This window comes from Cyprinus carpio, chromosome A9 (genome assembly GCF_018340385.1).
Source record: "Cyprinus carpio isolate SPL01 chromosome A9, ASM1834038v1, whole genome shotgun sequence".
Lineage (NCBI taxonomy): Eukaryota > Metazoa > Chordata > Actinopteri > Cypriniformes > Cyprinidae > Cyprinus > Cyprinus carpio.
This window is the reverse complement of record NC_056580.1, coordinates 21,444,168-21,469,661: the sequence shown is the minus strand read 5'-3', so window position 1 is coordinate 21,469,661 and position 25,494 is coordinate 21,444,168. Positions and strand designations below refer to the sequence as shown.

The window sequence follows — 25,494 nt, the reverse complement described above, 5'->3', positions numbered from 1 at the left end:
TTATTCTCAGGAAGGAAGTGAAAAGAGTTGTTGACAATTTTCTACAAACAATCTAAATATAGGATGAAAATGCTTAACACACCTTTAAATGAATTAAGTCCACAGAGCTCTTTTAAAAAAGAGGCATCAAAAGAATCCTTCTGTTCACAAAATTTGGGGGAAAAAAATCAAACGTACCTTATTGAAAAGTTAAGGCAAAAAGTTACTGGCAGGGAATGTGTTGACTGAAATTGAAAAAATAGTTATATTTGAAATGAATAATAATACTAATAATAATAACAGCAATGGTGGTCCTGAGTGTTGGCTACAGTACTGACACCAAAAGTGACCAAAGGACCTTGAGATGTAAGTTATGGAACACACCAAAATTTGTGATTCTTTACAGATAAAATTTTGTACATCTGGAAAAAAAAATATATACTGTAAGTTACATTGAGGATGTCCACAAATAGAAGGAGGTTTCATAAGGACACTAACTAATGTCTAGATTAACTTCTAAAAATGCTTAAAACATATTTTTAATAGTCAATAGTAATAATGATCATGAATATTATTTCAGAATAATACTGTTATCTGGTTCCTAATTAGCACTTTACACATTTATAGTGTGAATCCTCACATTCTATATGCTTCTGAGAATGTACTGAGCCTGCTTTAAATTTCTTTTATGAAATATTGCACATGGATAATGGAGAAATGGGAGTGGCAGTGATCAGAGAATAAGGACACTTCACCCAAACTACATTCGACTTCTACTGGCCCCTCAACTGCAGCAAGAAACGTTTAAAAAACGTTTACTGAATGCTTTCTAATGCTACGAACGGTATATACTGAAAATAGCCTATGAACAGAGTTTCTTTTCTACTGGTTCTGCACAAGGCAAACACATTAATAAATTACCAAACCTACAACTTAAAAACTAATCAAAACTAAAAAAAACAAATCAATTCATCACCCTCACATCGATCCAAACCCACACCAAACGTTTAGTATTAACACACGTTTAGGATTAAACCTCAACTATATGAAGCCACTGAAGGATATGGACCAAATGCTTTTTGCAACACAGAAAGTGTAAAACTGAATGGACACTGCTTTTGTTCTCTCTTTGAGCATTACAAACACAGCGATCTCTGTGAGAGGAAACACCGTACAACACAACACAATTAAGGTAATCAAATCAGACTGCAGAAATGTTGTGATTTGCAGTACCGAGAAACAAGTCGAGAAAAATGCAAATGTCAAGATCCAGACAACATTTAAATAACTTTGCTAACATCAATTACAAGTAGTGTCTGGAGCTGCTTAGCATTTTTTCATTGAATAAATGAAAATGAGATAGAGACTAGAAAACAAAATCTGATGTTTTTCGTCAAAATCACAAAAGCCATCAGCATAACCAGGTAGTTTTGCACATGCAAAGGCAGGAATGACACGTGATTTGTTCATCTGAGCACTTCAGTTTGTGTGAACAGCTTTTGCAACCAGGCCTGATGAAAACAAATATAGCAAGAAAATTACAGATAAAGTTTTCAAGCAAAACAAACAATAAAAAAGCATTTCATTTTATAGTTTTTAAGTTGTATCTTAGTCTAAAGTCTAATTTAATTCCAATACTTAGTGTACCTGCTATGGCAACCAGTAACTATACTATAGGTTAGGCACGCACTAAATAGTTCAAGACTAGTAGCAGTCATAATAATCGATAATCAACTTGTTTCATAAAGCTTAATAGAACAGAGAAACTTCATGGTGATCCACAGACCTGACTCTGGGTACGTTTACACGACAACAATGTACTAAAAACACAAACGTTTTTGAAATGTTTCGCGTACAGATGACAACATTGTCAAAACGATCCCCGTTCACATTGATCCACTAAAACAACTAAAAACTCTGTATTATTCATGCCAGGCCAGTAGTTGGCAATGTCACTTTGTAAAGAAACTCTACCCAAACAAGTAATATGCTTGCGCAACACCGTTATCACAATTTTTAGTCGCTTACACAGAGGCGATAATGGTATCATTTTCAAAAACTTGCACTTTGATTTCAGAAGTTTGCACTTTGAGGCCCCCAAATGGCCATTGTCATGTAAATGAACGGCCAAAATGCTTAGAACATTGTTTGCACTTTATTTTAAGGTGCCTTTGTTACAGTGTAATTATGCATTTAAATACTGAGTAATATTAATTAACAACATGTACTTACTATATGGTTAGGGTTTGGCTTAGGGTTACGTGCATGCACTTATGCATTATTAATTGTTATTATAATAGTAAGTACAAGTAACGTGTAACAAGGCCACCTTATAATAAAGAGTTACCAAAACATTTTCCATTATTAGTTGAATATGGTGTTGAGTAAACACTCCCTCAGTGACAGAATGGATTTCCACTCAGCTGCCACAAAATTTAATGACACAAGCTACTGTGTTGTTTCTGTCAGAAAACAAGAGTGTGATATGAACTCAAAAAACCCCTGAGAATCTCACAAAACAAGCTCAGGCCACATTTCACCAAAAATAAATAAATAAATAAAGCCCTATATATTATACAGTATAGCATAAAGAAAAAAATGAATATTTAAGAATATTTGAATGATAATTAAGCACATTTTATGCTCAAATTCTTATTCATTACCATAATATGTATAGTATTTTTTAACAATTATTTTGAAATGAAAAGCAATACAACAAATACTACCATGATGCATAATTCTTTACAATGTAAAAAAAAAAAAAAAAAAAAAAAAAAAATCTTAGGTTTTTTTTTATTGCAGACATTAAAATAGGGGAGCTTAATTTTCACGAAAAAATGTCAAGATGCAAGTCTTGATGGTCCTAAAACACACTTCATTGTATTGTTTATTATTATATTTATTTTTAAATTAAGATTATTTTTCTTCTGATTTTTGGGTGAAAAATAATCTGGAAATCTTGTAAGGTTTCATGAGATTCATACTTTTACTATTACAACCAAGTAATAAAGATTAATTTAATAAGATTAATAAAGATTAATAAGTAATTTAAAATGCTAAAATCTACCTGATACTGGTATCTATGGTATAATTTTTTGCAACGACATCCCACTCGTAGGCCTGGGCAATGCGCTGAGTGAACTATAGGCATTATGGTGTATGTAAAAAGGGATAATTTGGTGCTATCTTTTGTGTTCTGCTCAGAAAAGTGTGTTGATACTATTTGCAGATATATATTATGAAAATAGACAGTGGGAAAAGAAACCTCTTGGAGTTTGGCACCTATGAAGAATTCCTGCTTCATACCTGAGGCTGCTTGGGCAAAAGAAGAGACCATCTAACATAAATACTAAGACAAGAAGAAACAAAACAGCAAATGCATTCCACTTGCTACTGAAATCTTGTAAAAAGGCTCTATGCTGATTGGCTCTCAGCACTGTTGAGCATTTCTGCACGCCGGCACTAGTTCAGGGTGAAAATTAGCATGACACCAAGAAAAGTCCTGCAAATATAGACAATGCAGGGCTTTGGTTAGGCCTCTACTAGGAGAAATTGGATGGACCAGATGGTACTATAGCTGTCATCCCTTCAACACAATTCATTGCATTTTCAGAAAGGATTTACACAATTACATGAGGTTTATCTCATAGCTCTAGCTGTAGTGGTTTGGTTGTTCAGAGTCTGTGCCGCGATTCGTTACTGTAGCCCCCAGGGGACCCCTGGTTGCGGTGAGGTTTGTACGCATCTTGATAGGGATCATGGTAGTCCTCCTCTACCAGAGGGTAGTGGTCTCGACTTTGCTGGGAGCTGGAGGACAGGCGGTTATGACTCTTCTTTTGCCGCTCGTTGTTGTGGTAGTTCTCATCGGAGGTCATCAAGCTGTGCCGCTCCATTGGAGAGTTGTCACTGATATGATTGCTGTTTTTATTTCTTTGGCTCTGTTGAAAGGTTACCAATATTAGCAGCGAAACCAATATAGTACAATTTAAAATAAATCCAAAATATCCCTTTCAGAGGAAAGTATTAAGCATTTACTTTCAATCATGTTACTACATACAGTAAGTGAACAATTTCTGTAGAAAAAAAAGTATAAAAGGTAAAATAAAATAAACTTAATTCAAGCACACATAAACTTAATATTTGGTAATACTTTATTTTAAGGTGTCCTTGTTACATGTTACATGTACTTACTATTGTAATAACAATGAGTTATGCATTATTACACGCAAGTAACCCTAAGCCAAACCAAATCCTTACCTTAACCATATAGAAAGTACATTTATAAATACTCAGTACTTATATGTATAATTACACTGTAACAAGGTCACCTTAAAATAAAGTGCAACCTAATATTTCAATAAGCAATTTTTGTTCCTGAAATTTCATGCAAATCTTCAGTAATCTCTGAAATCTCCAGTTCATTCCTATGGTACGCTGTATAAAGCTTGTGATGCCAACAGTAACCAAGGTGGCGGAGCTTAGCAAGGAGTTTCCACACATTTTAATCATCATATTTTGGAATATTTAAAACTGAGTCCCAAGTCTCCACTCACCTGTAGTCCAGAGACGGCTGTGGGGTACGGTGAGAGCACAGTGGATCCCAGGTTGCGGCCCAGCAGAGGGTTCAGAGGAGTGCTGAGGCAAGTGTGAGTTGCACGCCAATAGGCCTCCAGATACTCAGCCAGATGTTCACATGCATCCTCAAGCTGGTTCTCATCCAAAATTATGTCAAACATTTCCTGGAACAGGGCAGGAACAGCAATGTAGTCAGTGTTTTTTTTTTTATGTCACATCCTTTATTTTCAATGTCTTCCATTCAACCATCTCCCTCTATTTTGTCACATAACTTTTTAATCAAATCATATCAGCCTTGCAGAGTATAAACGACTGCATAAAAGACTTAAAAACATCTTACTGACCCCAAACTGCCGAGGGATAGTGTATGTCAGATTATGAAAGTAAAATGGGTTGCAAACACTTTAAAACAGAAGAATCGATCTGTTATGTTATTCTGGATACTCACTGGAGGACACTGAGCTAATTTGTCTGCTGCCACCAGTTGTACATTTAAATGCTTGCTTTGAGACTTTCCTCGTGATTTGATCAGCCGATGCAATACCTGTAAGCACGCACATGCAATAACTATTGACAATCATTTAACTAACAGATATTGTTAATACATTGTTACATAATACATTGTTAATAAAGTTTTTAATAAAGGAATTCAAACTTGTTACCTTGGGAGAAGACACTTTGACATGGACAATAATGGGAGCTAAAGAAGTCTTGATGAGCTGGGCTGGATGGTTGATCGTGTCGGCATCCAGCACAACCAGCTGAAGGGATCTGGCCAATTCAAAGATTCGCTCGATCTCACTCTGAACCTCCGCTGTCGGAAAAAGGAAACATTCAACATGATGTCATCATGCTGATTTAGAAGCAGTAAACGTGTCCAACATTAATTAATTAACTTGAATTCAGTTAGAAATGCTCAGTGGCAAATAAATATAAGCTGACATACCCAGGTTGGATCTGGTGTTGGATCTCTCAATGATTGCTCTCTTACTAGGGTTATTCAGCACAGTTCTTTTGGCCAAAGAGATGTCTGCGGTTACTCTTGTGATTGATATCCTGCAGTTAGGAAATAAATGTAGTGAAATCTATCCACGTGTACAGCAAAGTTATTTAAAATCCACAGCAGATTAAAAGCTGTCCCTCACCTGCCTTCAAACCTGTGTTTCAGGAAGTCAAAGAGTGCTTTCTGCATCATATCTGTCACCTGTATTCAAACCCATGGACAGGAGAGTAAACACAATTAGATTTTTTTTTTTTTATTGAAAGATTCATTGGAAAAGCTGTGGAATATATTTACTTTACTTCAAAAGCATCCAACCAGGAAATAACAAATTACGAGTTTGTTTCTTCATCGGAACAGAATTGGAGAAATGTAGCATTACCTCACATGCTCACCAATGGATCATCTGCAGTGAATGGTTGCTGCCAGAATGAGAGTCCAAACAGCTGAAAAAAAATCATAATATTCGACAAGTAATCCACACCACTCCAGCCCATCAGTTAACGTCTTGAAGTAAAAAAAACCTGCATGTTTGTAAGGAACAAATCCATCAATAAGGCACACAAAATATAGTCCATAATCCATCATAATGCTTCCTCCTGTTGTCCTCTCACTTCAAAATCCACAGATATATTTTTTAAGAACTGTTTTCGCTTGCAATCGGTGATTGATCTGTGCCTATTTCTCACTTGATTCAGACAAGATGATAATATTATAGATAGAGGACTCATATTTTAGCTGTAAGCAATGCTTTGAAGGAAAATAATGGATCTTGATGGATTGTTTTTTATTACAAACATGCAGATGTTCGCTTAACAAGAAATTCATTGATGGACTGGAGTTAGGTGGATTACTTGTGCGTTATTGTGATACTTTTATCAGCTGTTTGGACTCTCATTCTGACGGCACCCATTCACTGCAGAGGATCCACTGGTAAACAAGTGATGTAATGACAAATTTCTCCAAATCTGTTCTGATGAAGAAACAAACTCCTCTTGGGAGAACTGATCTTTTAAATAATTTCTGTAACAGAGCAGAGCAGATGACATACTGTATATTCTTGAATAATGAGCGGAAATGTTCAAACAGCTGTTTGTCTTTCTCAAATCAATCATGATATATGCTAAAAGGTGCTTCACTAGAGATTTTGTCTAATATTCAGATGGTTCATGCTAACACACTTGTCAAGCTGATTTCAGGGATGGTGGTTGTGTTTTTTTCCCCCTCTGTTTCTAATTTCAGACCATGCTCCATTTTTGAGACTGGCATGTTGTACCCAGAAGGTTGTTGCCTTGGCAACTCTGCTTGGAGATGATGACTGCTATTCAGTGACAAACCGACATCCCCTCTCCTTTGCTGCTTAAGAAGTGATGCCCTGGTTACCATGTCTAAATATACACACGCATACACCATAGAGATTGGGGGAGGTCTACCTCATATCCCTTAAGTGATGGCCCAACTAAGACCACCGGCCTCATGGAAGGGACCACATCGTATGGAGGAATGTGCTCGGCCTGCAATATAACAGAGATTTAGATGGGGAACAATATGCTGTTTATTTGCAATAGTCCCATACTGATTACTGCATGAACACAGCAATAGCTCAAAACAGCAGTTTATTACAATAGTAGGACTATTATTTATAATTTATAGAACTGACAAATAAAATACAGTTAACTCACCACTTTCTGTTTCTGTTTACCTGTGATGATGGAAAAGATGAGTTTTAAAAGGTAGTTTAAAACAAGCCACAAAAACAATACATCAAAATCAGATGCATCTTTTCTCTATTTAAAAAAAAATAAATAATAATAATAATTCAGAAATTTTCAGTGCATAGCATTAGGCCTGTATGCTTTTTAATATTATACTAAATGTCACTGGGCAATACAGCTTCTACAGATTATGTTTCTCAGCCATATTTGTTTTGTGTCAAGAAGTAATAACAATTTTGACATTTCATATCTTGCAATAACAGTCAAAAGGACAGACAATTTTTTTCCTCCGTTGCTACAGGAAAATATCCATTCATTCCTTAATTTCTGTTACATTTTATAAAACCAGCCTATAAGTCAGAAGTGAACTGGAACCCTTCACTAAGTCTCAAGACTGAAGCTGACCTGCAGAAGCAGGGCTGGGCTTGAAGGTGCCTGACACCATCTCACCCAGACTGGAAGAGGAGTTCCCACTGGACTTCCTATAGCAATAAAGAACAGGGGATGGTGTTAATTAAGGACCATGTTCAGAATGGAATACTAGTGTACAATATTATATATACTGTATATACATACATATATATATATATATATATATATATATATATACACACACACACACACATACACACACACACACACACACACACACACACACAGTATATATACTGCCTACTATTTTTTAAATATAGCTTTCAAAACAAAAATATGAGCTCATCACATTGCATGTCTAATTGGAATCCAGTTATGTTCTCAGAAATAAATAATTTGTACTTAATGTTTTTAAATTCATTTTGCATGAAATATTGTGGCAGTCAGATCAAGTTGGGCATTTTATTGTAATTTTGTGTAAACATCTGGACAGCCTGAGGCGAGACAAAGATGTTAGGAGCTAGAATACGCTATAATGTCAAACTCTATTTATCTTTGTTATTGTATTTAAGGTAAATAATATGTAAATGTCTTAAATGATGTATTTGGATCACTATTTCAGACATATTACGTTTTTCCTTTAAGGAAAGAACAGAAAAGTGCAAATGTCTTTGTCCTTTAAACCCAAACATTTTATCTGAGAGAGTGATGAGGTATGACTACTGTGTGACTCAACACTGCTGATCACTTCTGTTTAGAAAGAACACAGTATCTCATACAAAGCATTCGTGTGTCATTTCTCTTTCAATTAACACCTACGTACAACTATGACCGATCATGCTCGGTATTTAAAAAGCACATTGTACCAATTCCAAAATTAGTTGTCCCATGAATAAACACCCGTCCTGTGTTCTAAATAGAACAATGCTACAACAAACAATGAGGTACAAGGGCATTTGTAATCATCTTGAAGTTTGGTTTCTGAAATTTGAACAGTAGCCTTCAAACCTGTTTAAGGTTCAGTGTTCACTCATTCCTTATATATTCTCCTGTAAGGCAGTCAGTCTTACCCATGGAAGCGGCCCCTTTTTTGCTCCTGCTGTAAGCGAATGTTCTCTAGTTTTAAGGGACTGGGGATGAAACCGATATCACAACCTTCCTTCACCAGTCGCCCAATCCACCAGTCATTGTTGTACTTCTGTGGAAATACACAGAGGACAAAGAAATTTGTTTAAAGTTATACAGCTAGACAGGCTCTCATTAAATAAATGACTTCTTCACCTCCTTGATATGAAGGAAGTCTTTAGCATCAAAGGAAATGGCAGTGCCAGAGACAGGAACATCCTCATCCAGGGCACCACAGTAGCTAACGTTTGTCTTCACGGCAAAGGCTACTGCTTTGGCCTGAGACAGATTTAAAGCACATATTGATTAATAGTAAATCAGTGCGGTTTTAATTACCATTTGTGCTTGATAATAGAAACTAAATAACTCTACGGGTGTGTTCACACTTGTTGTGTTTGGTTCGATTAAAACGAACTCTTGTGCGACTGCAATGTTAGTGTGGTTCATTTGAGTAAGTGTGAATGCTTCCATCCGAACCCTGGTGTGCACCAACCAAGCGGACAGAGACATCTAAAAAGATGGGTCTCGGTCCGCTTCCAAACAAACTCTGGTGCAGTTCGAATTAAATATTAACACAACACGGACCAAATACTTCTAATGAAAAAATGGGATGCTATGCGACATGATTTGACGACGTGTAACGAGTGGTGTATCCAAAACAAAATGAGCAGAGGGCAAGCCTGGAGCAACGAGGAGGTAAAGTGCCTTTTATGAGCTCTTTGTGAGTTCGCAGTTGGTGAAAATTAAAATCATAAGTACACGCAGCAATAAGTGCGCTTAGTCCAGCAGACGACACCCCTGTTTGACTTAAAGCACTCAGCAGACCAATTGGTGAATGGGTACTAGGGTTGGGTGATGTCTAACAAATTTGTATCGGATGATTTCTACAGTGAAACATCGTGATGGACGAGTTAGGGGTGTGCCCGAAGCATGACACAAATAACGCGTTCTTAAGAGCCACTAAAAGGTACGCTGCTTGCTAGTGGTAGCCTGTTGCATTACAGTGCATGAACGTTCACTTACCACATACACAGAGTAAGGAGAAATGTCTGACAGAACGATGGCGAATGATTTGCAGATCCTGAGCACCAATGACAAACATCTTATCTTGTCAAATGTGTGGTAAGTACTGCCGCTCATAGTATAGAGTCCTTGTGGTTGTGAGTCTCAGTGATGTCAGCTTAACATTGTGATGTCTGTCAGCCATCGTCTATAGGCCCAGCCCTAATAGGTCCTTTGATGTCATACACTGATCGGTCTGCGCAGCGCCGCATTAAGTCAAACACACCTTTTGCTTGGGGTATTAAGGTATCAGCTTGTGAATGTATCACTATGCCTTTAGGTTCAGTATCTTTAGGTTCGCTGTCAAAAATGACAGTGTGAATGCTAAGTGGACCAGGACCAAATGTATCATTTTCTTTTTTGGTCCGGACCAAATGAACCAAGAGAACTGAACTACAAGTGTGAACGCACCCTAAAATAGTTTCTACAATTTGCTATTTTAAAAATTGAGAAATAGCATAGGTACAGTACAGGTAGTTCTGGCTAAGACAGTCTGACCTTTGCCCTCTCCAGCTGAACGGTGGCTTGCTGTTCTTTCTCCTGCCGGCCACCCTGCTCCTCATCCAGAGAGACATCTGAGTCGGACGGTCTGCTAGTATAAGAATCAGCGGAACCCTGCATACACATTGTGAATTTCTATCAAATTATTGCCATTTATGCAAAGGCACCTTGAAAAAGTATCATTATGTAAAGCAATCTCAAGAACCCTCAAATGTATCTAGATTGATGCATGATTTACAGTGGGTGTGTGCTACACCTCACAAAGAATGAGTGGGAGGAATAACTTTTACTTCTGCTTGTCTATAATGACACATATTTGTATTACGCACATAGTAATTTTATTATTTTATGTAAATGTATTGTATTGTTTTGTAAATGTATTCATTGCAGTGCATCAAGCAGAAGCTAATAAAGATAATCTTTCATGTTAAAGGTTTGGAAAAAAAATTATGTAAACCCTAACAATTCTGATTTGGCACTAAGGAAAAATGTGTATTTGTGACGAGTGGGGCGGGGCCGAGAGCCGTGGGAACGGAGCGAGGCCGGTGGAGTGATTGGGAAATGAGCGACACCTGCTCCACTCACCGGTCTCGAGTCCCACGGAGGAGCAAAAGAGGAGCGACGACAGTGAAGGAAGAGAGAGGACCAGGCCTGGGCTTTATTTTGTGGTTTGGTTTTTATTTGTGCGCGGCATATTTTATGTTTATTTGGTTATTAAAGCTTTTATTTGAGTGTTCGCCGGTTCCCGCCTCCTTTCCGTGATTGTGAAGTTTTTATATTATTACACTGGTGCCGAAACCCGGGAGGAAGGAGGGACGCGCTGCCGAAGATCCCTTGCCGCTGGGGTGAATCCGCGGTGCCGTGGAGCAGGGCGTAGCAGTCCGCCGCCCGGTGGATGGCGACGGCTCCTCCAGTTTCGGGCAGCCGGCAGGAGTCCCCCGTTCCCTGCTCCTCCCCATTCTTGGCGGATGGCAGCAGGCTCCGGCCACCTGGCGAACGGCGCCGACTCCTCCGCTCCCTTATGGACGGCAGCTGCCCCTCCACATCACGGGCGGCCGGCAGCGATTTCGTCCGTCCCCGGCAACTCACTCCAGCCCACCGCCTCGAGCGTCCACGGCGCCAGACTGCTACGCCCTGCTACACGGCACCGCGGATTCACCCCAGCGGCAAGGGATCTTCGGCAGCGCGTCCCTCCTTCCTCCCCGTTATCGTAACAATAAAAACTTCACAATCACGGGAACAATCACGGGAAGAAGGAGGCGGGAACCGGCGAACACTCAAATAAAAGCTTTAATAACAAAATAAACATTAAAATAGCGCGACAGCCCCTCACGGGCGACTGCCGCGCACAAACAAAAACCAAACCACAAAATAAAGCCCAGGCCTGGTCCTCTCTCGTCCTTCACTGTCGTCGCTCCTCTTTTGTATCCTCCCGATCTTCTCCGTGGGACTCGAGACCGGTGAGTGGAGCAGGTGTCGCTCATTTCCCAATCACTCCACCGGCCTCGCTCCGTTCCCACGGCTCTCGGCCCCGCCCCACTCGTCACAAATACGCATTTTTCCTTGGTGCCAAATCAGAATTATTTCATGTGACATTCAGCCATTCAGCCACTACATACACTATACAATAAATTATTAACAGAATATTAAGGTTTTACTGTATTTTTTGATCAAATAAATGTTCCCTTGGTGAGCATAAGAGACGTCTTCCAAAAACTTTCAGTCCCCAAACAAATATATGAAACCATAAATGATACAGGTAAAATACTAGAAATTCCAGCATAACATAGATGTCAAGGCAATGAAGAAGCACACTTCCTAGCTTGCATTCTGAGGGAACCTGAAACTATGAATACAGAGTTAAATTCCTGTTAGACACTTCATACATTATCACAAACAGAGGACAAGGCAGATGTGACACTTATCAGTGAAACCCAGTCTGGTACGAGTGAAGTAAACAGGTCTAATACTGTCTTCACAGTGTTTCTAAAGCTGAGAAATGCAGCCGACTGCAGGTGTTGATGAACAGGCTGATGGAAACATTGAAGGAATCAACCAGATCACAGACAAAATGACTGAAGCTGACAGCCTCGGAATCAGAACTATACATGTCTTGGTCAAAAATATTACAGGGAATGAAAAAGAGAGAGGGCGAATGGATCAGAAGAAAGACAAACCCCAAAGAGATCACTTTAAAATATCTATCACCTAGACAGCAATGAGATTAAATGGAGAGAAATTTGAGACTTCAAGCATCTCTTCTAAGTTTCCCCTGAGGAAAAAAAACAAATAAATCCTATAAATAAAATAAATACTACTAAATGTCCTCAGATTTACAAAAATATGCAAGTCTGCAAATGATTTAAATATGAACTAAAACATTTCTCATCAAATTCTTCCAAGAAAAAATAATATTGGTATGAGCTATGATAACCATATTAATTTGTAGCAGTGTTTATATTTACAGCACAACTCTCAGTTGTGTCTATTTTTATTTCTACAAAACAATTAGTAAAGAATTACTACATTAAAGCTAAAGATATATGACACAAATAGTCTTTTATTTTCTTTGAATAGCAGGGAACTACTGACAAATGGCTGTGGTGAGATGAGATAGGGAGCAGATGGTCTACAACCAGAATGTTACTTTATTGAGAGCAAGAGACGCAATGAACGCAAGAGCAACATGTGCTTTGATCTGCTAATTTAAAAGATTGTGCTCAAAGCTAACAGTTGCCTTGAAGGTTCATTAACCCTGTAGCTGTGTCACATAAGAACATATCAACTTATCTTACAATCCACTAGTATACTCTTTATCAATGCAATACAGTCATCCAGCATTTGATAAAGAACTTTTTTCTTTTTTACTGTACATGCCATTAAAGGAATGTTCAAATCTACAGAATATGTGGGTTAATTACTTATCATAGAAAATTATTTTGATTCATTCCTCAGTAAAAACAGTACACTACTTGACTTTGGCATGAAGCAAAACAGATATCTTCAATACTGTTAAAATGATCTGTACATTTCAATAATATATCTCATGCATACGTATACACTACCTAAAAGTTTGGGGTCTGTAAGATTTTTAAAAATGTTTTCTCATATCCTCATCAAAGCTGCATTTATTTGATTAAAACTGTAAAATCAGTAATACTGTTAAATATTATTAAAATGTAAAATAAATATTTTCTATTTTACTATATTTTACTATAAGAATTGATGGCAAAGTGTCACGTTATCCTTTAAAATCATTGGTTTGGTGATTCTTCTTAATGTTGAGAACAGTTGTTCTGCTTAATATTTTTGTAGAAACACTGATACTTTTTTCAGGATTCTTTGATAAATAGAAAGTTCAAAAGACAAAAGCATTTATTCAAAATATATTATACTAAAATATACGTACATTTGAGGATACTGCAGCTAAATCTCTCTCACAAAAGGTTCAGGGTTATGTTCATTCCTACAGCCACCATATGAAGGTGTTTATTTTTTTTTTTATGTGTGTTCTATCTGATCTGGTCCTGTCTTGCAGAAGACAGGTTGAACAGATTGCAATTCCAAACCTCTGAACAGATTGCAATTCCATTTTGTGCTGCTACTAGCAAAGAAATTACGCACTAAAGCAAACAAAACCTTAAGAAGTGTGTGTTAAAGAAGACAATTAATCTGCTATACTGGCAAAAATTCAAAGAACCTTAAACAAGGGACCAAAAGAAAGATAAAGAGCAGAAGGAAGAACCAAGACTAGAGACACAGCAGTTCAGTGAAACCCAGATCCCAAAACACAAGCACACACACGTGTCTCAACAAAGATGCCTCATCAGAGAATCTGACTCTATTCCTGGCATCTCCTCAATGGTACACTGAGACATTCATCGTGTCTAACTGTATATCATCACTTTCGCAAGCTCACGGTTACTCACTTTTGCCATGACAGATGTCTCTAGCACTGTGAGAGATGAAGAAAGTGGATGAAAGGTGCACAAGATGTGTCATTCTTTTTTTTAAGCAACTAAGGATGAAGCAATTATTGTAAATGGTGGCTGCTAAAAGCCCAGTTTAGACCAAGTCAGAATTGGTTCTGATCTACCTGGTGGACTAGCATAGACATCAGTATCTCTAGATCTCCATCTCTGTTCACTTGATGACTAGACATCATTAGACACTTCAGTTTTTAAGCTCACAACCCTGGCCAGCACAATGCGCTCACACTAGATCATGGACCTCCATGGCCAGAAAAGTCATATGACCAGTGTTACATAAGGTGATGTCCACTGAAGCGAGTCAAGAATCTTTAAACTGAGCTGATGCACAATCATTTTATGAGTCAACAAACACTCATATATTATGGCCCATCATAACATATGTATGTGTTACTGTATTATCTAGCTCAGTGGATCTCAACTGGTAGGTCACGAGAGTCTGATCTAACAAAACATGCAAATGTAAAGCAACTGATCATATAAACATGTATATAGCAAAAAGTAAAGCTTCTAAAGGATAATTCACCCAAAAAGAAAAATTATGTCACTATTTACTTCCTCTCATGTCATTCCAAACCTGTGTAACTTTGTTTCTTTTGGAAATATTTAGAAGAATCTCGGTATCCAAATAGTTTCGGCTCTCATTTGGATACAATGTTGGTATCTAAATGATTTTGGGCATTTACAGAATCTACAGTCAGGCAATCACTTCACTTTGGAAAACATTACACCCCGTGGCCAGCTGGTTTGCTTCCTCTATGCTGCAGACTCAGCGATACTGATGGTTGAATGGAGAGAGATGGCAGGCTGCAGGATGGGAAACATTTCCCCAACAGATGATAGCACAGTTCCTCTTTCTCAGTCTGCCAGCACACTTCAACCTGAGGTCAAATATTTCATTTTCAAGCAATGAATGGTTCAATTGTTAAATGGTTATTTTTTTTTTATATGTAGCCTTGTATAAATTATTCATTTTGAAAATATTAAAATATTTGAAGATTTTATATTAAAAACTATTTAATTTTAAATACATTTTTGATATTTAAAATAATCTTTGAATATTGTGAAAGTGTCATATTTGCTGTATCATGTTTGGCATGACACATAGATGAGAGGGTCATAAATACATTTCTGAATTTCTGATTCATCTGCCTTCAATCCCATTAGAGAACTTCCCAGAAAGGACTACTGAGTAAATTTTACTAATTGTGTGATGCTGAGTCAAATTAAAATAAAACTCAAATTAAAATATAGATATAGATAAAAAAAACACCTCACCAACTGATGTTTATTTATTACCACATAGCAAAATCTATTAACCTTTCAACTTCAGAAGGAGCCATGAATAAAACATAACAAGAAAAAGAAAAGGAAATGTATCTATAATATATTAATACTTCCCCAGTTATATTTATTTAAAGGGGCCATTTCATATTTATTTTTTTCCCCTGAAAAAATCCCACCATTTTTACATCTTTGTTTCAATGGATAATCTCCTCGGATTGTGGAGAGTATTGAGTTCTGCAAGTCAATGTTTACTTGTACTCTGTTATCATAACAAAACATGAAAATAATTTTTTTCATGATATGACTCCTTGCTGTATATGCATATATATACTGTATATTCACACACACACACACACACACACACACAATACAAATAAAGAATTAGAATATATTAGAATACATTTTTATATATTAGAATTTTAGTTACTGTATTTAAGAATCCTTTTTTAAGAATTGACTTAAGAACTTTCATTTTTTCAGAAAGATTTAAGCTAACATCTGGAGACAATTTTGTCCCCAAATTAAAGTATAGACAAGTAAACCCACACACACACAATGGCTGCACCACATGCAGCTTTCATGTACTCTGCCTCAGTGCGTACACCATTATCTAACCATGTCAAGTGTGTAGGCTTGGGTTTGTCAAGCCACATATTCTGCTTATCTTCAGAGATTGCACGCCATGAACATTTTCCTGTGATGCCAGTGAGTCTAAGAGCATTTGGGACACTCAAAGTCCACTACGCTGGCAGTTCCTTGCCCTGTATTTCTTTGAAAACAAAAGCAGATAAATCGGTCAGTAAAAAAGCATCCTCCTGTGAGCAGATATGCAGATGAATCATGAGGGCTGAGGACTAATGCAGGCAAGAGCAGTGCTTAATTACAGATAAATCTCTCCACAACACAGCATGAGATCACTACCATTTAGGGCCACATCTGATGAAAGCAAATACTTAAGAGATGATGATGAAAGCTTTGTGTCAGTACTTCTAATATCTGACTGAACTGATCTTTAAATTAGTTGCTTTCAACTGGTGGGTTGCAATCCAAAATTGGAATTGAGTTGTGGAACTGTTACCCTGAAAACAGCATGTTCGTGAATTGCTCAGTCTGATTTGTGAACTGGCTGTAAACTTCAAAGAATCACTTGCAGAAGCAGACACTACTAGTTCTAGATTTATAGAAAATGAATTTTCATTTTGAGGTGAACTATCGCTTTAACTGCTCTAATTCAGTCCAATTTAGTTAACAATTCACTGAAAAGAAATAGTCACTAAAAGAACAATCACTATCATCCGTTCTTCTCAAAAACTTTTACCTTAAAACTATACTGAAAAACAATCGCTTTGAACTGGAAGCTTGAAACTTATGCAGTTTCTTTTTTTAGAAAGCAATAGCAAATATAACAGTGTGGATCTAGTTTGCACAATTAGACTAACAATAGTGGGACACCATTAATGTCATAAACGTAAAAAAACAGGATACACTAAAACAATTACACGCAATGAATAGTACCTGGTTGAACCCTCCATTACTTTTAATATTCATAAGCTGTAAGGGAAGAGGAGAAAAGAAAGGCAGACACAATTAGACCACAAGGCTATATTAAGATCATTAGAGACCACCAGATCGGAGCTACTTTGTCATTATTTCATTCTTACGACATAATTTCCATGATATTTCTGCACCATATAATTTCAGAGAAAATACTTGCTGCGGGGTATTAAATTGTCCTCCACACAAATTAAACAGCTTCTCAGTATTTCACAGCAGAGAACAGATACTTTGTACCAGACAGATAGATAGATAGATAGATAGATAGATAGATAGATAGATAGATAGATAGATAGATAGATAGAGAGATAGATCTATAGCTTCCTAGACAGAGCTAATATGAGTAATTCACTGCTGACAACATAGGCTTTTTAATAAAACAAACTTGTCATTTAACTACGTTGGAGCTAATTATCAGTTAGGTGAGTGGAGATAAAAATTAATTTTTCCTGTTTATGTTCTTCCAAAACTCTGTTATTCTGTGAAACATAAAATACATTTTGAGAATTGTCTCAGTGTAAGTAAATGGGCTCCGATGTCATTTGATTCCCAGCATTCTTCAAAATGCCTTCTTTTGTTTTCCGCAAAAGAAAGAAAGTCATACAGGTTTGGAAAAGGATGCATAAATGTTGACAGAATTTTAATTTTAGGTGGATCTTCTGAGGAATATAAATGATATTTTAAGATTTGTCTCAATGGAAGTCAGTGGGCTCCAATGTCATTTGGTTCCCAGAGTTCTTCAAAAAATATTTTCTGTTAAGTAAGATGAGATAAAATGATGAGATCATATCGATTCATTTTCCAGCTCTGACTTTTCCCAGTGGTAACACTGAGTGGAATGGGGATAGTTTGTGATACATGTTAACAAACAAGGCTGCATCACAAAGAGCAACAAGAACATCTCTTGTTGTAAAGTAATGAAATTTGTGAGAATTTAAATAAGGAAACTGGCCTTGATGTGGCTGTAACCAGTACAGACATCAGTGCTAAACATTACTGCTACTTCCATGGGACTCGTTTATATCTGATCTAATGATGCTAATTAAATGAGCCCTCCATTACAAGCAGAAACAAAGTGGCACTTTAAGCAAGCATTTCTTTTGAGTATAGCTGACAAAAACAACAATGCATGCAAGCTAAGAGGGACTAAACCAGCAAGCAGTGTGGCATTATTAGTGACAGCTCAATGATACGGAATAACAGGCTACCACAACAGCTGACTGATGCTCTCCCCCGACTGCCTCTTCCATGATGCATCTGAGAAACAGAGCATGGTTTGGAGAAAGAGTGGAGGTGACAGTGAAACAAAACCCATACACATGCACAAACACATACGGATCCTCTCCCCTCCCCCAAAACACTCACTGGGACCAGTAGCACCATCTATGAGCTGAATTCCTCCAGCCATCCTCAGAGCATTTGTGGAGCATGCATTCATTGAAAAGACCGTGAAGATGCACATATAGACCCTTACTCACCACCTCGGAGTCTTCAAATCCATGCAGATACAAATTGTCGTACATGGAGGTCTGTTATTCCCAAGGGTTCACCTTAACGATCAAATGCAAATGTGGGATAAGGAAGCTACAGCGAGAGTACGTTTAACAGGGCTCTCTTGCAATCCCCTTGCCCACAGAAAGACCACCGAAGGAGGAATGTCAAGCAGACGACAGTCGCCCCTTTCACTCCTGAAGCCAGCGTATTGTATTAATGAGGATGAAGCGTGATCGATCACATCATAGAGAAGTGGGGTTCTCCCCAGAGGCTGCAGAGACCTGGCATTTTATCAAGCTTCCACAAACAGAGCAGGAAAACTGAGCCTTCCTCAGTCAGAAGCTGATGACAAAGCAGTGAGTCTGTCTTCTGATTGGCTGAGAGGAACTCCAGTAAGAAAGGACAAGTGCTCTCTTCTGTTGACTGTTAAAGGAGGAGGAGAAGGGGTCTGCAGGGTACTGACAGCATTCCACTCCTTGACCACTGGGTTTTCTGCTATTTTTCCTTGCCATTTCTATTTTTGACCATCTTGGATCTCACCTCTTTTTATTTAATTTCTTTCTTTCATCCATGTTCACATATAGACTCAACAATTCTTTTCACAATTCATGCATTAGTTCACATACACTGTAAAAAATTTGACAAATTAAAATAAGATGAAAAAAATGCCTTTTTAAATTTAATTTACTTGAGTGAATTTTAGATTTATTTTTGTTTCCTTTGTTTATTTTGTCCATTATATTGTAAATAATGTATTATTATTATTATTATTAGTCAAATTTATAGTTTAATAAAAAATAGTTAAATAAAATAAAACAGTAGAGCATGGCTAAATGTGTCGCTTACTAATGTGTGTTTTATCTGAGAAAGTGCTTGCTGTCCTAAACTAGTGACAACATTTGAAACATTGAAAAAAACATGTATTAAATACCTTAAAATGCCAAACACAAACATATGAAACACAATTATAAACAACAACTAACTGAGCATTTAGAGTAGAAGAACAAATGCATCCTGACAACAAAATACTAAATATGACACCCATCTCAATGGTGCAAACAATTGCAACCATATTAATTATTCATCTTCTAGTGCACACTGCGAAAATGATAAATGGAGCCAAACCACAAACCATTTTTTCTAATGTAGGCTTAAGGCCTATTTGAGAACAAAAAGCTAACTGAGAAGCATTACTGGTGTTCCTGAACTTTAAAATTGAGAAATTAGATTAAAGAAAGTCTTTATCTTTTACAGTAACATTTTTACGCATTAAAAAGAGCTAAAAAATTTTTTACCAGTATAATGCAATGCAAATATGTATACCATAATGGCAAAACACACACACACACACACACACACACACACACACACACACACACACACACACACACACACACACACACACACAAAACATCCTTATACAGTAAATGCCCCAGGTCCCTAAATCTCTGAAACCACCAGTTTATGGCAGATGTGAATGAATAAAACATGAGAAATGAGAGCTTGACATGATGGTATTGAACCAGACCATTCTTTACCAGGAGTATCAATACCTCTGCTTTTGTAATTACATGCCCATGAATGTGGAGAAGCTATAAAACACCAACTGGTCACTGGGACAGGAGTATATAAATTGCAGCTATAACCAGATATAGCAAAATGCTCTTTTTCCCTTACCTGTGCATCTTTTAAATATTACAGTTTTAAATTCATTCATCATTGCGCCAACAAAATACATTATGTCCCTGGACAAACAAAATAAAATGAGACATATTTCCACAGAGATTTATGTATTATTAAACATTCACTTTTTGAAGGTTGTGTTGCATTTCTAATTCTGTTATTGGGTCATATTTCCCTTGATACTACTCCAGCTACTGAAAAAATAAGAAAACCACGACCAATCAGGTCTTTTCTAGTAATTACATGGAAATGAACTGACGGTGTTGCTGTTAATTAATCAGGACTCTCTTGAGTATAAAACTCTGGCACACATCGCCCCCTGTAGTTCCCAACGCACACCTACAACATGCATGCTTTTCTACTCAATGAAACAAATTATTCTGAGTAAAAAAAGACTCATCTGACAAAACACTCACCTCTTTAATTTACCCTTACTACTTTAATAAAATAAACTCACGAAAAGTCCATAGACATCAAAAGAGAACAAGAGCAATCAATAGTTTTCTGCTTCAACTGAATCTACCAAGGTTCATATGATGAGATAATGCAAAATATATTATTAACAATAATGATATACTGAGAGAATGAATATTGTCCATGATATGAAAAAAATTACATCAGATTCTACCAATAAAAGAATCTAACTATTATGGATTATGTTTTGTAAAATGTACATGCATAATTAATTAATGTCACTTTACATGAAATACTCCCTGAAATTTTCTAATTTAATTGGAACCTTTTCTTCTTTGATTTACGGTGGATCAGCTATAGGAGTGAAAGAGCAGATAAAACAAAACAAATGCCTGTTACTGAATAAAGTGTATCTTAATATCCTAATAATTTTTGTTTCATTTTAATGCTTAACTGTCATTTGAATAGCTGTGATAATTCCACAAAGAACCCACTTGCTTTGTTGTGATTGTTGATTATGCGCCTTGTTTCCTGATTCCTTTATCTCATTTAGTCAGGAAAATCTCTAAAATCTGATATGTCAACATCTGATCATCAAATCACCAGTCATGCTAATCTGGCCCGCTGCACAGCAGGGGAGTAAAGAAATAAATGAATTACTAAAGAGTGCAGCCATGTGACCTATAGCAGCAAGATGAATAATTCATACAAGCTTCCAATGATCAGGAATTTTAAATGCGTTATTATAGATAAGTACAAAAACAGCAACAACTTCCAACGGCTAGAGTTAACAAATCATTTTAAATCTCTCTACATCTAAATAGGATTGTTTCAGCCATAAATTCATGACAAGTTTTTACATACGTGATGATTACCTGCAGTCTTGTCTTTAACCTTGATCTCAGCAGGTATTAACCACCCCTGGATTTTTTTTCACCTTATTTGAGCAGTTCAGAAACAAGACGTTTCCTCTCAGTACCACCCTATGCTCTATAATAATATATATACATTTTATATAATATATAATATATATTTATATAATATATATACTTTTATATACATTAGGAGATGCATAGATTTATTGTGGGGGGTTATGATCATATTTAAAAATATATACATATGCAAACTTTATAAAGTAGGGTGTCCTCAATGAACAGGTCACAGTATAGAAATGAAGGCTTACTTCTGTCCACATTATGATTTAATACAAAGCTTTTGCCTTGCAACAGCACAAGCTCTGCAGGGAATAGTATAGTCCTCAAACATGTGAACAAGGGTAGATTCAGGGACAACTAGAAATGCCACATTGCAGGCATCAAGGTCATTGCTTTCCTCTGGGATAATTTCTTCTTCTGTGCAAACTCAAATATCTAGATGCATCTGACAACTGGGATTACATCATATTTCCATTAGGAAAATGGACTCTATGATTTCATATTGCATGTGCTGAAAGAATATTTACAGGCTTGATTTCAAAACTCCAAATCTTTTTTTGAGATGTTATGAAGATCCATGCCAGCTCTATTCAGCTAAATATCAAATAAGTTCAGTTGGAAAGGTAGCCATGAGCAATTCATATTTATCTGATGACAGTGAGGATTCGTCTGTTGCTTGGAAACGAAATGACCCGTTCAAAAAGCTGCACAAGAGTATAATTCTTTGAAAATCACACTAAATATATACAGTGGGTATAAATACGGCTGGATAAAACAAAAACTGTGTACATCTTCATTTCAGGCTGCAAAGCAACAAAATGTGATTATTGTAAAGGGGGGTGATTCTTTTCTATACCCACTGTATAGAGAAAGAGACAGAGAGAGTACAAAGTACATATCTAAATGATTGTAGTATATCATGGAAGCTTGTTTCTGCCATGACAACAAATGTAATTGTGACTTTTTATCTCAAAATTCTTACTTTTTTCCTTTGCATTTCTGAAAAAAGGTCATAACTGCAAGATGTTAACTCACAATTCTGAGAAGACCAAATTGTGAAATATAAACTTGTTTTAAAAAAAATTAAGAAGATGTAATTACAGAATGGTGAGATGTAAAGTCACAATGATTTTTTATTTTTTTTGTAATTCTGTGGTGGAAATGGGCTCCATAGTGTAGAACTATGATCTGGCACTAAGGCGCTAAATTCAAAGATAGTTTCCACTGCAGTAATACATATAATGTGATTCAACATATGACATGTTTTGAACATATGAATTATGATGCAAAGATTCAAATGAGTCATCTTCAATGAGTAACAACCCTCCAAGTGGGAGCATGTTGTCTTCACTGGCAGATTTGAAAGAAATATGTATTATGGATAAATGCAAACTCATTGGCTTCTATAGAAAATATTATGTAACCCAGTTTTGCGCATGGAAAGTGGGTAGTCAATTATCCACTGAGAATATTAGTCACTGTTCAAAACTCTTCAAAATGTCCTACGCAGCATGAGCTACCCTTAAAATGAAGTCTCAGACAAAAGAGTTAAATTCATTGCAAAACAAAAGCAAGTGTGAGAGTCATATCACAAAATATTTAAATGAAGACATATTTCCAAAAAATCTCCACTCTCACCTGGCGAAGGATGAAGCTGGTCGATGTGGTACTGCCGTCGGATCTCTTAAGTCGACTGCGCCGCGAGTAGGTGCCTCTCACAAACAAACACAAAAGAACAACATAACAACACATTCATATTCTACCCAAAGAACAAGGACACATTCATACACACACATACACCCATGTATCCCAGCACAACACTGTCAGAGGGGTCTCAATGGGGTCTGTTAGCTATAGAACTTACTGTCAGAGTCAACTGAATCTGCAAAGCATTTCAACAATTCATCGCTTGCATTAATCATCGTTGTTTTGTGCTTCAGTATGAAACCTACAGCTAAATACAGCAGACATGAGGATCTTTGACCTATCCTGGGTGTTACGTGACTACAAGCTTGACAGATAAGGAGGGTCTATTAAGATAGATGTCAAAGCGCATCACCACGAGGAAGCTGAACTCTGCAGAGCCACATAGACATCAATGTGTTGAGCAGACCAAACTGCAAACCACCATTAAGTATTACCGCAATCCACAACTAAGTACCACATCGAACAACTTCTGAGTAGATCATGCGGTGGAAATATATAGCGGGTTGAGCTGAACGGATGTTTCCAGTAGTTTGTTTTGCAAGAAATGGTGAAATGTAAAAGTTATGGCCATCTGCTGCATAAAAAGCACTGATGCTTACAAACTGGGTCAGGCCATGTGTCCTTTAGAGGGAAATCAATGAGAACATGAATTATTTAGCAGCCTAATTAAAGACCAATAGATCAAACTGACATCCATTCATTTTTAGCACATTCTGGATTTACACATTTGGTTTTAATGATCCTTTTAATTGTATAGTCAGCCTGTGTGGAGTAAAGTTCACCCCAAAAAGAATTTTTTTTTCTTCATTCACTCACCTATATGACTTTCTTGCTTTTGCAGAACACAAAAGGAAGTGACAGAATGACAGACTCACCATTTACTAACACTGAATTGTAAAAATGCAATGAAAGTGAATGGTGACTGAGGCTGTCAGTCCCTAACATCTTTTACACAGAAAAAATAAAGGTCACATCATGAAGGTGAGCAAATGATGACTTTTTTTTTTCTTTTCAGTTGTACTGTCCATTTAAGATATTATTCCACATAATGCATATGTTTAAAACATAAATGTTACTGTGACACTACCATGGTTTCTTGACTATTTACCATGCTAATAACTACTTTTTTTTTTTTTGGACATGTATCATGTTATTCCTTCATGTACCTTAGAGAACCATCCAAATACAGTACATGAAAATTCCATCTGTAGCAACAATAAATGTAACAACATAAAGTCTTCCATCACAAGCTAATGGAAATATTTCAAGACATTAAGAGATGGAAAAACTAAAACACAAACACAACATAACAACAATACTAGTGTTTGGTGCAGATTCACATCACAATCCTACCTGAATGTTTGTCTGTGTGTGTGTGTGTGTGTATATATATATATATATATATATATATATATATATATATATATATATATATATATATATATATATATATATATATATATATATATATATAAATAATTTTTAAGTGAGTAAAAAACCCTTCAAACGGGAGCATGCTGTCATTGTTGGCAGATTTGAAAAAAATATTTGTATTATGGATTAATTTAAAGTCGTTTGATCGTATACACACAAACTGTGGTGCAGCTTCCCATCGCATCATCGCCTTCTCGCGCGTTCCTACCTGAAAAATCGGCTTCTGAACCCCGTCGACTATCCCGTGTCGGGTGTAGATGTGACGGGACATTTCTGCGAGTTCATCAGTCCACGGTGGTGGTTGCCTTTCGGTCCCGGTCCACTGGCTCGGCGGAGGAGGATACTGAAGTGTTTGCTCCAGTTTCGCTGTGGTGTCCGCGGTCAGAGGACGAGGCTTGTGTGCGCGCTCGGTGACTGATGATGCAGTCAGTGTGTGCTGTGCAGCTGTAGTATATAGACGCAGCGCGTGCGGTCACCACTAGAGCAGCTTACTGTACAGTGTAGCAGCTCAGCAGAGGTCATGACAGACATACATTTTCATATCAAACTATTTGGTGTTTAAAAAACATTTTAATTTAACATTTAATTTTAACGTGATCAAAAGTGTTTGGTAGTTGTCACTCCATTTTGTGAAATGGTTTATTCAACAATAAAATAATAATTAATAA

The 25,494-nt window shown here is 36.9% G+C and overlaps 1 protein-coding gene across 3 annotated transcripts; it reads right to left on the bottom strand.

Annotated features, from left to right (window-relative positions):
* Positions 1-1,346: 1,346 nt before the first annotated feature.
* Positions 1,347-25,256, bottom strand: LOC109071291 (voltage-dependent L-type calcium channel subunit beta-4). 3 transcript variants are annotated; one of them, XM_042764091.1, is made up of 14 exons: positions 25,027-25,256; positions 23,324-23,399; positions 10,327-10,443; positions 8,923-9,045; positions 8,712-8,839; positions 7,675-7,751; positions 7,237-7,256; positions 6,988-7,068; positions 5,700-5,758; positions 5,501-5,610; positions 5,217-5,368; positions 5,003-5,098; positions 4,533-4,718; positions 1,347-3,917 (listed from the first exon to the last, which is right to left on the bottom strand). In XM_042764091.1, exons 1-14 carry the CDS (start codon positions 25,095-25,097, stop codon positions 3,654-3,656), a joined length of 1,560 nt encoding a protein of 519 aa, XP_042620025.1. In that variant the 5' UTR covers positions 25,098-25,256; the 3' UTR covers positions 1,347-3,653. The 3 variants fall into 3 exon arrangements, with proteins under 3 accessions (XP_042620025.1, XP_042620023.1, XP_042620024.1); XM_042764089.1 differs by lacking the exons at positions 23,324-23,399; positions 25,027-25,256 and adding an exon at positions 18,638-19,031; XM_042764090.1 differs by lacking the exons at positions 23,324-23,399; positions 25,027-25,256 and adding an exon at positions 18,368-18,574.
* Between the last annotated feature and the right edge of the window lie 238 nt (positions 25,257-25,494).